The sequence below is a fragment of the Dioscorea cayenensis genome, chromosome 11 (assembly GCF_009730915.1).
Source record: "Dioscorea cayenensis subsp. rotundata cultivar TDr96_F1 chromosome 11, TDr96_F1_v2_PseudoChromosome.rev07_lg8_w22 25.fasta, whole genome shotgun sequence".
Lineage (NCBI taxonomy): Eukaryota > Viridiplantae > Streptophyta > Magnoliopsida > Dioscoreales > Dioscoreaceae > Dioscorea > Dioscorea cayenensis.
In genome coordinates this window covers 6,862,838-6,877,156 of record NC_052481.1, presented here as the reverse complement: position 1 = coordinate 6,877,156, position 14,319 = coordinate 6,862,838, and the positions used below count along the sequence as shown (strand labels likewise).

The 14,319-nt window shown below is 38.0% G+C and overlaps 1 protein-coding gene across 1 annotated transcript; it reads left to right on the top strand.

Annotated features, from left to right (window-relative positions):
* Positions 1 to 12,460: 12,460 nt before the first annotated feature.
* On the top strand, positions 12,461 to 13,123 carry LOC120271577. The gene is made up of 2 exons (XM_039278257.1): positions 12,461 to 12,683; positions 12,858 to 13,123. The coding sequence occupies exons 1-2, from the start codon at positions 12,461 to 12,463 to the stop codon at positions 13,121 to 13,123; spliced, it is 489 nt and encodes a 162-aa protein (XP_039134191.1).
* Positions 13,124 to 14,319: the final 1,196 nt, after the last annotated feature.

Here is a 14,319-nt window from a genome sequence, read left to right as displayed (position 1 = left end):
GCTAACATAAAATGGATAAATCTATCTGTTTACACTCACAAGATTCTTATGACGGATGAACACAGGCCCAGGGCCTTGCCACAAAGAAGACTCAATCCAATTATGAAAGAAGTGGTACGGGCAGAAATCATCAAGCTTCTAGATGCGGGTATTATCTACCCGATATCACACAGTGAGTGGGTAAGCCCCGTGCAAGTGGTTCCAAAGAAGGGGGGAATGACTGTGATCACCAATAAGAAGAATGAGTTAATCCCAACTCGTACAACTACCGGGTGGAGAGTATGCATCGACTACATAAAATTGAATGATGTCACTTGAAAAAATCATTTTCCCCTACCATTCATTGACCAGATGCTGGAGCGACTAGCTAGACATGCTTACTATTGCTTTTTGGATGGGTTCTCTGGTTATTTCCAAACTCCCATCACCCCCGAAGATCAGGAGAAGACTACGTTCACTTGTCCGTATGGCACATTTGCTTACCGCCGCATGCCTTTCGGGCTATGCAATGGCCCGGCGACCTTTCAGAGATGCATGACGATCATTTTTGAGAACATGGTAGAAGATTTTATGGAAGTGTTTATGGATGACTTTTCCGTCTTTGGCGATTCTTTCGACGTATGCCTCAAGAACCTTGAGCAGGTTCTCACTCAATGTGAAGAAACTAATCTTGTGCTAAGTTGGGAGAAATGCCATTTCATGGTCCAAGGGGGGATAGTCCTGGGACACAAAATTTCGAAAGGAGGAATTGAGGTCGACAAGGCAAAGATTTCCACCATTGAGAAATTGCCACCTCCAAATTCTGTGAAGGCTATAAGGAGTTTTTTGGGACATGCCGGATTCTATAGAAGATTCATCAAAGATTTTTCTAAAATTGCTAGGCCCCTAACAAGGTTGTTGGAAAAGGATGTGCCATTCGAGTTCGATAATTATTGCATGACGTCCTTTATTGCACTCAAGGAGAAACTAATTCAAGCGCCGATCATGGTAGCTCCAGATTGGGACTCCCCATTCGAATTGATGTGTGATGCGAGTGACTTTGCAGTTGGGGCAGTGCTTGGCCAGCGGAGAGACAAACATTTCCATCCCATTTACTATGCAAGTAAGACTCTAATGGGAGCACAAGCGAATTACACCACAACTGAAAAAGAACTGCTTACCGTGGTATTTGCCTTTGATAAATTCGGGTCATATTTGGTTCTTTCTAAAGTGGTGGTATACACCGATCATTCAGCTTTGAGATACTTACTTAGCAAGTCCGATGCCAAACCACGTTTGATAAGGTGGGTCTTATTGCTTCAAGAATTTGACCTTGAGATTAAAGACAAGCGGGGAGCAGAAAATCTTGCAGCTAGGACTTACACCTATAAGTCATATCGTAAGGATTATTCTAGAGGAGCTTAAGAGCACAACTTACACCTGTAAGGGTAGTCGCAAGGGCTATCTAGAGAACTTTACGGTCTAGCACTTATGGTTATAAGCTAGACTATAATAACAAAGAAAAGACCTTATAGACGAGACTTACGGCCGTAAGTGATCTCATAAGGCTTGTGACCCATCATTCCTAGCTCTTTGCGTCCATGTTCTTACGCTTCTAAGTGGCTAGGTAAAAATATTTCTAACAAGGGTTTGATGGTAATTTTTGTTCTATTCAACGGCGAGTCTTGGGAAAAGAAAAGGGTGTATCTTCAGGGCTTTGGAGGTGAATCAAGATGGAGAATCATCCCACCTAGCTTAGATTAGAGGGATTGGAGTCTTCAAGGGTCATCTTGGAAGCATTTGTCGAAGGTCCTTAGGCATTCTACGGCAATTACCTCTTGGTGCAATTGAGAAGGGGGTTTTCATGTTTACTTTGATTGTTATTGTGTCTTGTTATTTGGATGTTTGATCTCCTCTAATAGAGAGCTAATTTTGTAGATGTTTGGGCATAGATGAACTCTAGGATTTAATCTATTTTGACATTGGATGTAAATCTTTATGCTTTAATTGTTTCTTAACTGTAATACATATTATTTGAATCCAATTGCATGTTATCAATGTCTTGATTACTATCGTGGTGAAAGCCCTAGTTTTCTTGATGTACTTTGTAACAAGTATAAATAGCCACCTAGCATAGACAAGCCATGATTTGAGGGAATTGTGAGTAAGCCTAGAAATGGGGGAATTTGGAGTTAAGAGTTCTCCACCCTTAATCCTCCCGAGTGAATTAATAGGCAATTCCATGCCCTTTGTAATCGTAGGGAACAGATTTTAGGAGAAATTTTATTTCTATTATGTATACAATTAGAAAAAATTCTTCACAAGAAGGATTGACTACTTATGAATTCTTGTTAGTTCACTTTGAGATTTCATGGAGTGCAAAGTAGTTGTGGGGTGTCTATATCACCACTGTAATGAATAAGTTACTATTCATACTTGCAAGAGGGGTTTAGTATATTTTAGGATTTCGCTCGGTTCAAATATAATTGCTATACTTATACAACCTTTGTCTTGGACTTATAATACCCTAGAGGGACTCTACACCCAAGCATCCTATGTTCCCTTGATTCTTGACTGATTTCAATTTTTGTATCCTTGCTTTATGTTCTTTTTCTTCTATTTTTATTTGCACACATCACAATCTTTGATTAGGCTAGTTTTTAGAGATAGGATTAGTACTAGTCCTCTCAATCTTTCCTGTGGATCGATACCCTACCTTTGTGCACACTTTCCTACTTGATCGGCGTATACGATTGCATTAACCCTTATCAATATGCCAGTTTATAATTTCATTAAGACCTAAGAAGGCTTACTTTGTTTGCTTATGAATTGAAATTAGAATAGTTTTCCAGTTCCCACTACTTTATTCATTAAATGTCAACATTTTGTTTTTATGTATAGAGTATAATAGGATGACCATTATTGTGGCCTACTTTTATAGAGTTCCTAACAATCCCACATTGTTTAAGTTAGTAAGTACGAATAAAAATCAAATATGACCATCAATGTACTCTGAAATATAAGCCTCCTCTGAAGTAAATCACACAAATACACAATTTAGGAATGAGAACAAATGTTAAGATCCATAACATATTGAGTAGTAGTGTCATTATTGTATATTATTGATTTGGATGATAATCATGTGTCAAAATATTGATTTGGATGATTATCATATGTCAAACAATTCAGGAATTAGTGGTTTACACCGAAATATCCAAGGGTTGAATAGATCGCTAGTAGGCTCAGTGGAATCTAGCAATATTCTTAATCCTCATATAAGTTTTGTAGTTGTATTTGGAGCTTCAATTTAGTCTTATCAACATCATGTATATTTGATGCTCCATCATATGACATCATGTAAACCATCATCTCTCTACATTGATTTTTCTTTATTTGTATAAATCTTAGTTTTTCATTTGCTATCGTGGAATTGATGATGTTTATTATTTTTACTGTTATTATCAAACTATTGATTACTTTCAAGTATGTTCAGTGCATAAGAGATTTAGTTCTTAATCAGTAGGATTTAAAATGTAATTTTTGTATTTTGTGATTTGTGAAGGAGTTTCTGTATTTGAGGTTGGAGTTCATCAAATATTTTTTAAACCAAATCATAATGACTACTTAGTGGAGGTAGGCCCAAAAAAAATTTCATCAATTATTTGTTTTGCCATTTTGCCATTTCCCCTTTGTATTTACATGTTTCAAATATTAACATATGCTATCCGTGAAATTTTTTAATCAGCTTTTTGTAGTTAATAAGCTCACTACAAAGTTGAGAAGGTGGAAATCATCCTTGGCTCATCTAGTTTAGATGATTCCCCTCAGGTCATATTAGTAAGTTTACAAACTAATTTTAATTATTATGGATGTGTGTGACCCGCAAGTGCACGGGTTTGTCAAAGTAAAAAATCCGAAGTGAGTGGGGTATTGTATCCATAGGGAGTAGGGAATAAAAGTACTAAAATTGCTACTTAACCAAGCGAAGATGAATAATGATTGTGTTGATAAAGTGTAATGTAAGCAAAAACAAAAGAAACAAGAACAAGAGGCCCAAGTAAGTGAGAGAAAAGGCAATCGATAGAAGTGGGGTACTCAGACAATGCTCCCCCTAGGACTAATGTTTTAAGTGCAAGACCTACTATTATGCTTCCTAACTAATGCTTAATGAGTAGTGGAAATCCTAAAGTACACGGTCCCATACCTAAGGTCAACCGTGACTAACTCTACACTATTCCTGGTGGAGAAATCGCTCAGTCTCAACACCTTACACTATACAAAGTTGCATGGAGTTCTAGGGATTCCAAGTGATAAACCCTATTCCTATGTGTAGATCTAACCCTTTGGTCCAGGCGAAAGATCCGAGGTCACAGTTAAGCCAAAGATACTAAAGTCACTTCAACGCTTCACTCTGTTGCTAGCACAACTAAGCCCCAGTGGAGTTCACCATTAGTTCTTCACTCTATTATAACCGCAAAGAACTGTAGGAATTGGAGGTAGGATAAATCACACCGGCTGTGAAAGGGGATGCTCCGCTACCTCTCCACTCACCCTCTCAACCATCTCCAATCTACCTTTGTCTCACACTCGTGGCGTGTCACCCATCCATAAAGGTTACCAAGATGAACTCTCAACTCTAGTATCTTTCTAAGGGAGAAATCATTCAACAGGAATTCAAGATTGAAACTCAATTAAAAACATCAATTAAGGAAGGCATAATAAAAGGTCAAAGAAACATTAATATCCTAGGGTTTACAAAATCCAAGTACCCACTAGGGAGTTTAGCTCTCCATGGAGGAAGATACAATCAATAATGAAATCGAAAGTAAAAACAAGTAATCCATAGGAAAACCCCCTCGGTATTCATGTCGATGATCTTGTAGAGTAGCCTCTTCTTCTCCAAAGATCCCCTTGTCCGGCCTAGGGCACATCTTACCAGATCGGTGCCGATGAAAGCTCCGCCAACAACCTTCTTCCAAGAGAAATGCGGTGTTGAATCCGTAGGATCACTCCAAAGACTTGCCAAAAGCCTCTCAAAACCCTAGCCGATGGCCTCTCAAAAGATATAGAGAAGTTGGAGAGAAGGGTAAAAAGATTCTTTCTAAAATCGGGCTGAATCGATACATAAATATGGCTGGAATTGGGCATCCACATGCCCCTATAGATTTTTACACGGGCCTGTGGAATTTCCACATGGGCGTGGAGAATTTCCACACGTCCGTGTGGATTCTCTACAAACATGATTTTTGGCCGGCTGTGAACAGTAACTACTACAGTGTATTGCAGCAATGATTTGCTACAGTAAACTGCTATAATTTTTCACCAAAACACTCCCAATTCCACACTTTTCATCGAGGCAACATAAACGGGCACATGTTTATGCCGTAGATCGCAACTCTTTATCGATCAAAGTCCTCATTGGTGAAGATCTTGCTGTCAATGCAAAGTTGGGATACACAAATGTGACTGCCTTCGTGCCTCTCCAACTCATTGTAATCCTTGACTACATGGAGGTTGGTACACATTCACGTATCTTAGAGCCCCACTTGTGTCTTCGCGTTTGTTCCTTCCAAGATTCCACCAAATAGTGCGTTCATGATCTACTTTTGGCTTCTTTTCTTAATACTCAGCTTCACAACCCTAAATGTGGAAAAGAACACAAATACACATGTATTAGTGCTTAAACCTAATAAAAGTAATGCTCATCGTAAGGAAAGAACACTTCGCATTCTTAACACACAAGCACTTAATAGAGTACTACCATTTTTTAAAATCTGATGATTTTCATTACTATAAACTCATAGAGAGTTTATTTCACAGCCAAAAAATGTTGTAGTTGATTTACAAGGAAACATAACTATATCATATTTGGGTCTTAGTGCTTTGCTTCAGCATCTTGGAGTAAATAAAACTTGATTTGATGTAATTTGTCTTCATGTAATTCTAAATGTACTTCAAAGTTTACAAACTTTTGAGAGCATGGCGTTTGTAGACTTTTGATTACAACCATATTGCTTATAACTTACCTGGACAAGTTAGATAGGAATGAGAATGGCAAATTCCAACCTCGCTAAGGGTTAAAAAAAAATTAGCTATTAGTTAGATATAAATCAAATGTGTATAGTTTGAATTCACTTGTTTAAATTCTATTATTATGATCATGACCATAATTCAAAATTGGCAGCATTGATCACTATTTGAGAGTATACAAAAACAACTGAAAAGTTAAATGATTTTTAGTTAGTTTTTAACATAATTAAATTTGACTTTGTGTTTTATGTGTTGAATATCTTCTAAGCAAGATTTTGAATATAGTGCACAGTCACTGGATTATTTTTTCACCTGTTTACAAATCTACACTATTGGAAACTAACTAAATTATATAGGTGCTTCAAGTAAAAAATTTTCTAAGTCATCTTAAATTCTTTATTTTTGTGAGAACTTACAAGGGAAACATAACACAAATTCTCTTAGGAAGTATTTAGCTATATTAAACCTTGTAAGAGTGTTTGCTCTAATTTAATGACTTTTCCTCAATTTTCAAAGGGAAATTTTCTTGTTCAAGTCAAAATGGATCCCTCTTGAATTTAAAATTCACGAATGGAAGCTCTATGGGTCAAAGATCCAAGATGTTAACTATTTAGTATTTTTTTTTTTTATGTTTTACATCAAATATAATTGATTGTTTTAAATAAGATTTCTATTCCTTTCTTCTTTCAATCCAAAAATTGGCTATTTCCATAACCTCAAATTTGAATTGCCTTTACTTTCCTTTTTAATTGCAAGATATGAACTATTTAGTATTTTTTAATGTTCCCTTCTTGTCTTTGAATTCCCTATCTTTTATGAGATTCAAGGTCATGTACCCATCTTCTTTTCTTGTGAGCAAAGGTTTAAGTGTGGGGGTATTTGATGAGTGCATTTTATATACCTTATTGTGTGTTTTACTTGTCCTTTTAGCATGTTTTATGATAAACTGATGCTACTTGAGATATGTTTCCTATATGTTGCAGATAATTAGGGTTCAGACCAAAATGAATGAAAAGAGACCAATTCTGATGCAAAATAGCATTGTAATACAAGTTTTAGGATAAGCAAGGTCTAAAGCACATCCCTTGTCTGTTTTACTAGAGTCTGTACAAAAATGAGAAGGACAGTTTCAATGCCCCTAGGACTATCATGCGGAGGAAGCACGGTCCGTAAGCATGGGCGTGATTACCCCCGTGCATTTTACTAGAAATCTCACGAGAATATCAGCATGGTCACTATGCTCCTAGCACGAGCATACTCTGCAAGCACAGGCAGTAAGCACGGGCATGCTTACCCCTGTGTGATTTATTGGTTTTGCATCAAAATCAATCCCCACGATTTGGAGCCAAGCATGATCATTAGCACGCCTATCAGCACGGGCATGCTTACATCGGGAAAAGGTTATTTAAGCCCTAAATTTGGATTTCGAGAGAATCATCTTCTCTCTTTCTTGAGGCACAGGTTATGGCAGCCATTGACACCATTGAGGGCTAGATATGGAGTAGAGACAAACATGGAAAAGGAGGATCATTGGTGTTAACCATTGCCAAGCCTTCTCCAAGTGATTGTGAAGCAAGAATGAAGTTTAATAGATGATTTATGTTTCTCTTATTGCTTTCCTATGATTGTTTGTAAGACTATGTGAGGCTAACCATCTTTCGGTGCCCCGGATTATAAACCTTGACTTCTAATGCTTTGATTTTAGTGTTATTGATTCTTGAGTTTCCTTGTGGCCTCTTTTTTGTTTATATTTCTTATCTTTCTATGTGTTGATTGCCTTGATGCTTGTATGTTGCTAGCCTACTGAGGGACTTGTTGATAGCTGCGTGAGTGTTGATATTTCATTTTTATTTCCCCCATTGGTTATCATTGCATTTTAAGTTGCCATTTAACCTTAGATCGATTTATTGTCTAGAGAGAATCTCTATTTATCTTGGTACCGTACACATTAGGGAAGGGGTTGAATCCACTCTGAGCCTTGGCCAACGACGTACATTATCAAACCCTCGGTAGGTGTTCACCATGGTCGAAGAAGAAACTCTTGAATCATTTCCTAATTATTACATTTGTCAAGGGGATAAATCTGGGGCACTGTCCTTTGAGCTGCTATCCCTTCAACCCAAACCTTATCTCTTCTTCATTCTCTATTACATTTGTCAAGGGGATAAATCTGGGGCACTGTCCTTTGAACTGCTATCCCTTCAACCCAAACCTTATCTCTTCTTCATTCTATATTCTTTCTCCTTTGGTGGATTAATTAATTCAAACTAATCTTTGAGTCAGCTAGATATTAGGAAATGAATAAGTATCAAGAGCTATACTAGTCCTTGTGGATTCGGCTACCTGATCCTATTGGGTACACTTTACTACTTCTATGACCCGTATACTTGCAAATATGCAAGGTACGTGTCAGATGCCGCTAAGAACCATTCAGAGGAGCTTACAACTAGAGATTATGCAGGTAAGGGTGGTCATAAGGTGCTAAACAGTAAAACTTATGGTCCAATGCTTACGGCTATACGCTAGACCGTAACATATATAAAAGGCCTTATAGATAGCACTTACGGCCGTAAATGTTCCTGCAAGGGTCATGACTCATCTTCTTTAGATTATTTGAATTTCTTTGATTCTTTTCTTGGAGTAAGAAATTCCCTTACCCACCTAAGCAGCTAGTAAATAGCCAAGTATAGATAGATCTGATGAGGATTTTTTAGGGCATTATTTGAATTTCTTTGATTCTTTTCTTGGAGACAAAGCGAGGGGAGAAAGGAGAAAAATCAATAGGGCTCTAGGGGCTAATCTTGGAGGATATTTAGATCCACATTCAAGCGGAGAGTTGATTTGAGTCATCAGGCTCATCTTGGTGGCGTTCATGGAAGCTTTTCTTTGTTTTTTTCTGTGATTCATCTCCAAAATAGTTAAGAAGGGTGTTTCAATGTTTTCAATGTCTCTCATCATGTCTTGTTGTTTGAATGATTTCCCTCCATTAATAGAGGGCTAATTTGTTAGATGTTTAGGCATAATGAACTCTAGGGTTTATGTTTTGACATTAGTTGTTGGAATCATGTTATTTACTTGTTTTCTTCATTGCAATCCATTCTATTTGAATATAATTACGTGTTTGAATGCTTGATCTCTATTATGGGGAAAGCCTTAGTTATCATACTTGTCGTGCTTTGTGACGGGAAGAAATTCCCACTTAACATAGAAATACCACAATTAGATGGAATTGTGAGTAAGCTAAGAAATAGGGTACTTTGGAGACCTCGTCTTCCTCAATTTTCCTGAGTTAGTTAATGAGTATCTTTGTGCACTTTGCAAACATGTGGAGTAGATTTTAGGATAAATCATATCTCTACTCTGTATTCGGATTAGGGGTAATCTCACCTCATAAGAGAGATTACCTACTTAAGAGATTCTCACTAGCCCACTGTGAGGTTTCATAGAGTGTTAATGTGATTGTGTGGATGACTGTTTCAGCTTTGCATCGATTCAATTGCTCTTCAACCTCTATTGAGGAGTTTAGTATGATTTATTGAACCTCTCAGTTCAAATAGGATTGCATACTTAGACAACCTTTATCCTGCACTTTATCAAACCCTAGAGGGATGCTATGGCAGACATCATTTCTTTCCCTGATTTTCCTTCTTGTTTTATTTCATACTTCTTGCTTTTACTTTCTTTTGTTCACACACAACACTTGATTATTTAGACTAATTTTTTAAAATAGGTTTACTACTAGCATTCTCAATCCACCCTGTGGATTGACATCTTGCTTTCATGCACACTTTATTACATGATTGGCACATACACTTGTATCCCTATCAAGTTTTTGGCTTAGTTTCAAGGGAGGATTTAAGATATTAAGAACATTTGTGTTTCCATTAGTTAAGCCATTAATTTTACTTCGTATACTTTATTCTGTTATTTATCTTTGTTCTATTTGATTTCTTTTCTTTTATTTGATTGTAGTGTATGCTACCCAAAGGTAAATCAACTTGACTAGTGGAAGGTGAAAGGAGCATAGATAGAGTGATTGTAACTAGATTGAGAATAGCTCTATTGTTCGAGATAGGATCATTAGCAGTTAGGGTTGAAGGAGAGTAGCTGAACACCATGACAGATTAAATGGATCGACCGAGAACCTTACTTGATTATGCTCGCCCTACTCCCAATGGTTCTTAGTCTAGTATTGTTCGCCCAGTAGTAGTTATAAACAATTTTGAACTAAAGCTAGCATTTGTGCAAATGGTCCAACAATTAGCATAGTTTCATGGTTTGGCAAACGAGGACCTAAATAGCCACATTAGAGGGCTCCTCAAAGTTTGTGACATGCTGAAGATTAATAATGTCTCCGATGATGCTATCAAACTTTTACTGTTCCCTTTCTCTTTGAAGGGTAGAGCAAAGAAATGGCTCCAAACCCTTCCTTTTACATCTATCACGATGTGTGAACAACTTGTTGAGGCATTTTTGGCACATTATTTTCATCAAGGAGGATGACCAAGCTACGTCAGGAGATTACTTCTTTTGGATTATTGGACTCAGATAGCTGAACACCATGACAGATTAAATGGATCAACCGAGAACCTTGCTTGATTATGCTTGTCCTACCCCCAATAGTTCTTAGTCTAGTATTGTTCGCCCAGTAGTAGTTATAAACAATTTTGAACTAAAGCTAGCATTTATGCAAATGGTCCAATAATTAGCATAGTTTCATGGTTTGGCAAACGAGGACCTAAATAGCCACATTAGAGGGCTCCTTAAAGTTTGTGACATGCTGAAGATTAATAATGTCTCCGATGATGTTATCAAACTTTTACTGTTCCTTTTCTTTTTGAAGGGTAGAGCAAAGAAATGGCTCCAAACCCTTCCTTGTACATCTATCACGATGTGGGAACAACTTGTTGAGGCATTTTTGGCACATTATTTTCATCAGGGAGGACGACCAAGCTACGTCGAGAGATTACTTCTTTTTGGATTATTGGACTCGAGATAGTGAACACCATGACAGATTAAATGGATCAACCGAGAACCTTGCTTGATTATGCTTATCCTACCCCCAATAGTTCTTAGTCTAGTATTGTTCAGCCCAAGTAGTAGTTATAAACAATTTTTGAACTAAAGCTAGCATTTATGCAAATGGTCCAATAATTAGCATAGTTTCATGGTTTGGCAAACGAGGACCCTAAATAGCCACATTAGAGGGCTCCTTAAAGTTTGTGACATGCTGAAGATTAATAATGTCTCCGATAATGTTATCAAACTTTTACTGTTCCCTTTCTCTTTGAAGGGTAGAGCAAAGAAATGGCTCCAAACCCTTCCTTGTACATCTATCACGATGTGGGAACAACTTGTTGAGGCATTTTTGGCACATTATTTTCATCAGGGAGGACGACCAAGCTACGTCAGGAGATTACTTCTTTTGGATTTTTGGACTCAGAATCGCTATGTAAGGTATGGAAGAGATTTAAGGGGGTTTTGTGGAAGTGTGCACAACATAATCACCTAGAGTGGATGGAAGTGTAAATATTACATCAAGGCCTCAACCAGAGCACTAGGCAGCTTATTGACTCAACAGCAGGTGGATCACTAGGTAGTAAAACACCGGAGACAAGCAAGCAATTGATTGAGGAAATTGCCTTAACCAACTACTATTGGAATTAATGGGGAAGTCAGTTGGGAAGCCCACTGGGATGATAGAGGCTATCAAGGTCATAGTATTAGCCATCCAAGTGGAAGCTCTGAGTAGAAACATTGACAACTTAGCCACCTAGAAACCACTTGCAGTGATGGCTTGGGATACATATGGGGGAGGACATACTTCGATCGCCATTATAGGAGCAGTACACTGACCCACGGAGTAAGTTGACATCGTTGGTAGTGACCTCTGAGAGTAAAGGAACTCCTACACTAGTACACTAGGATGGAGGAATCACCCAAATTTTTCTTGGGGAACTCAAGGACAGTAGTAAAAGCCCCTTCCTGGATTTCATCCTCACCCACAATTTGATCAGATGCCCTTGCATGAGGAGGTACCTGTTTGGTTCATACAAACCACGGATACCAAGTTTCAGTAGTCCGATGGCCGATTCCAGAGCATAGAGTCAACGATGAGAAACCACCATGTTTTTCTTCAAAACTTGGAGAATCAAGTTGGTTAGATTATGAGACTATTGTCTGCGAGACCACAAGGTAGCTTACCGAGTAATACCGAGACAAACCCCCTTGAGCATCTCAAGGCTATCACCCTTAGGAGTCATAAAGAAGTGGGGATGGGTAGAGAAAAGATGATGGAGAAAGAGAAAGAACCAGAAACTGAGCTTTTAAAAGAGTGAAGGAGTATGTTTCGTGGCTTCCATACCCTTCTAGGTTGAAGAGTGACTGAACAAATGAGCATTTCAAAAGATTTTTGGATTTGTTGAAGCAACTACACATCAATGTACCATTCATGGAGGCATTATATCAAATGGCTAAGTATGCAAAGTTCCTCAATGATTTATTGACAAACAAGCGAAAATTCAAGGAAATCTACATGGTTTTGTTGATTGAAGCAAGCTGGGCACTCTTGCAAAATCAACTGCCGAGGAAGAAGAAAGATCGATGTAGTTTTACTATTCCTTACAACATTGATGATTTGGTGAATGAGAAAGACTTAGTCGATCTAGGAGCTGGTATTAATATTATGCCTTACACCATGTTTAGGAGACTTGGACTTAGAGACCTTAAGCCCACTAGGATAACCCTTTAGTTAGCAGATCGTTCCATTGGGTATCCTAGGGGTATCACAGAGGATGTTTTGGTTAAGGTCGATAAATTCATCTTCCCGGTTGACTTTATGATTTTAGATGTTGATGAGGATGTTGAGGAACCCCTCATTTTAGGTCAGCCTTTTCTAGCCATCTTTGAAGCCCTATTTGATGTGAGCAATAGTAGAATGACTCTTAGGATTGGGGATGTGGAAGTTGTTTTTGCTTTATCTGATGCTATGAAATATTCTTTCACTTTTAATGATACTTGCTATTTCATGGACATGTCTGACTCTATTGTTGATGAATATGTGCAGGAAATGGTGCACAAAGAGCCTTGCAAGGAGTCATTGGATGATCCTTAATATGAAGAGATGCCCCCTTCATCTAAAACAAATTCGGTCGAGGAAATCATGCACAAGAAGTATTAGAGAGAAGTCACTTCCCCCAAGAAAGGCAAGAGGCAACCTTTACCCAAGGAGGTAACATCCGAATTGGTCAAAATCATTGTTAAGTTTTCTATCTTCTCCAATTTCACACTTGGGCATTATTTTGGAGACACACACGTTGCGTATGAGGAGTATTCCTATTTGGAACCTCCTTAACATGCGTATTTTAGGTACGTCAAGCTCATGATGTAAAATAAGTATTTCTTAAAAGGCAATGATAATTACTTGTGTATTAGTAATACGAAGTATTCTTTTCTTACAATGAGCATTTATTTTCTCAAATTTTATCACTAATACATGTGTATCTGTGTTCTTTTGTGTATGTAGATTTATGGAGACAAATATAGAAGAAAGAAGTCAAAGTAGATTGTCAGTGCACTTGGTCGATGAAATCTTGGAGTGAATAAATGTGAAGACACAAGTTGTGCTCAAAGACATGAGTGTGTGACAACCTCCATTATGTTCAAGGAAATATGCAAATTGGAGGGGTACAAAGGCAGTCACACCCATGTGTTCTGACTTGTGCAAAGCTAGCAAGATTGTCGTCAAATGTGCTTTTATTTGAAGATGCAATGCGATCTACAGCATAGACGTGTGCCCGTTTATGTTGCCTCGATGAAAATTGTGGATTCGTGAGTAGTTTGGCCCAATAATGTAGTAGATCTCTGTAGCAATCTATTGTAGCAGTTAATGTTCACAGGCCACTGAAAATTGAATTTCTGAAGATTCACACGGGTGTGTGGAAATTCCACATGCCCGTGTGGATACCCGATTCTAGCCATTTTTAAGTCTCGATTTTAGCCCGATTTCAGTTGCATTCTTTCCATCCTTTCTTCATCTTTTCCCCATCTTTGGAGGCACCCGCGGCTAGGATTTAGAGAAGCTTTAGTAAGGTTTTGGAATGGTTCTATGGCCTTCAACACCGTGTTCCTTTGGAAGAGAGTTATTGGGGGAGCTTTCGTCGGCATCGATTCAGCGAGGTGTGCCCTAGGCTTGACGAGGGAACCTTTGAAGAAGACAAGGCCACTGCACAAGACCATTGACACGAATACCAAGGGGGTTTTACTTATGGATTGCATGCTTTTACTTTTGATTTCATTATTGATTGTATC

Bases quoted from the DNA above. Each gene is read 5' to 3' on its own strand.
- LOC120271577 (XM_039278257.1), top strand. From the start codon at position 12,461: ATGGAGGCATTATATCAAATGGCTAAGTATGCAAAGTTCCTCAATGAT. The intron at 12,684-12,857 runs GTATTAATATTA...TTATGATTTTAG, and splicing joins CTTAGTCGATCTAGGAGCTG to ATGTTGATGAGGATGTTGAG.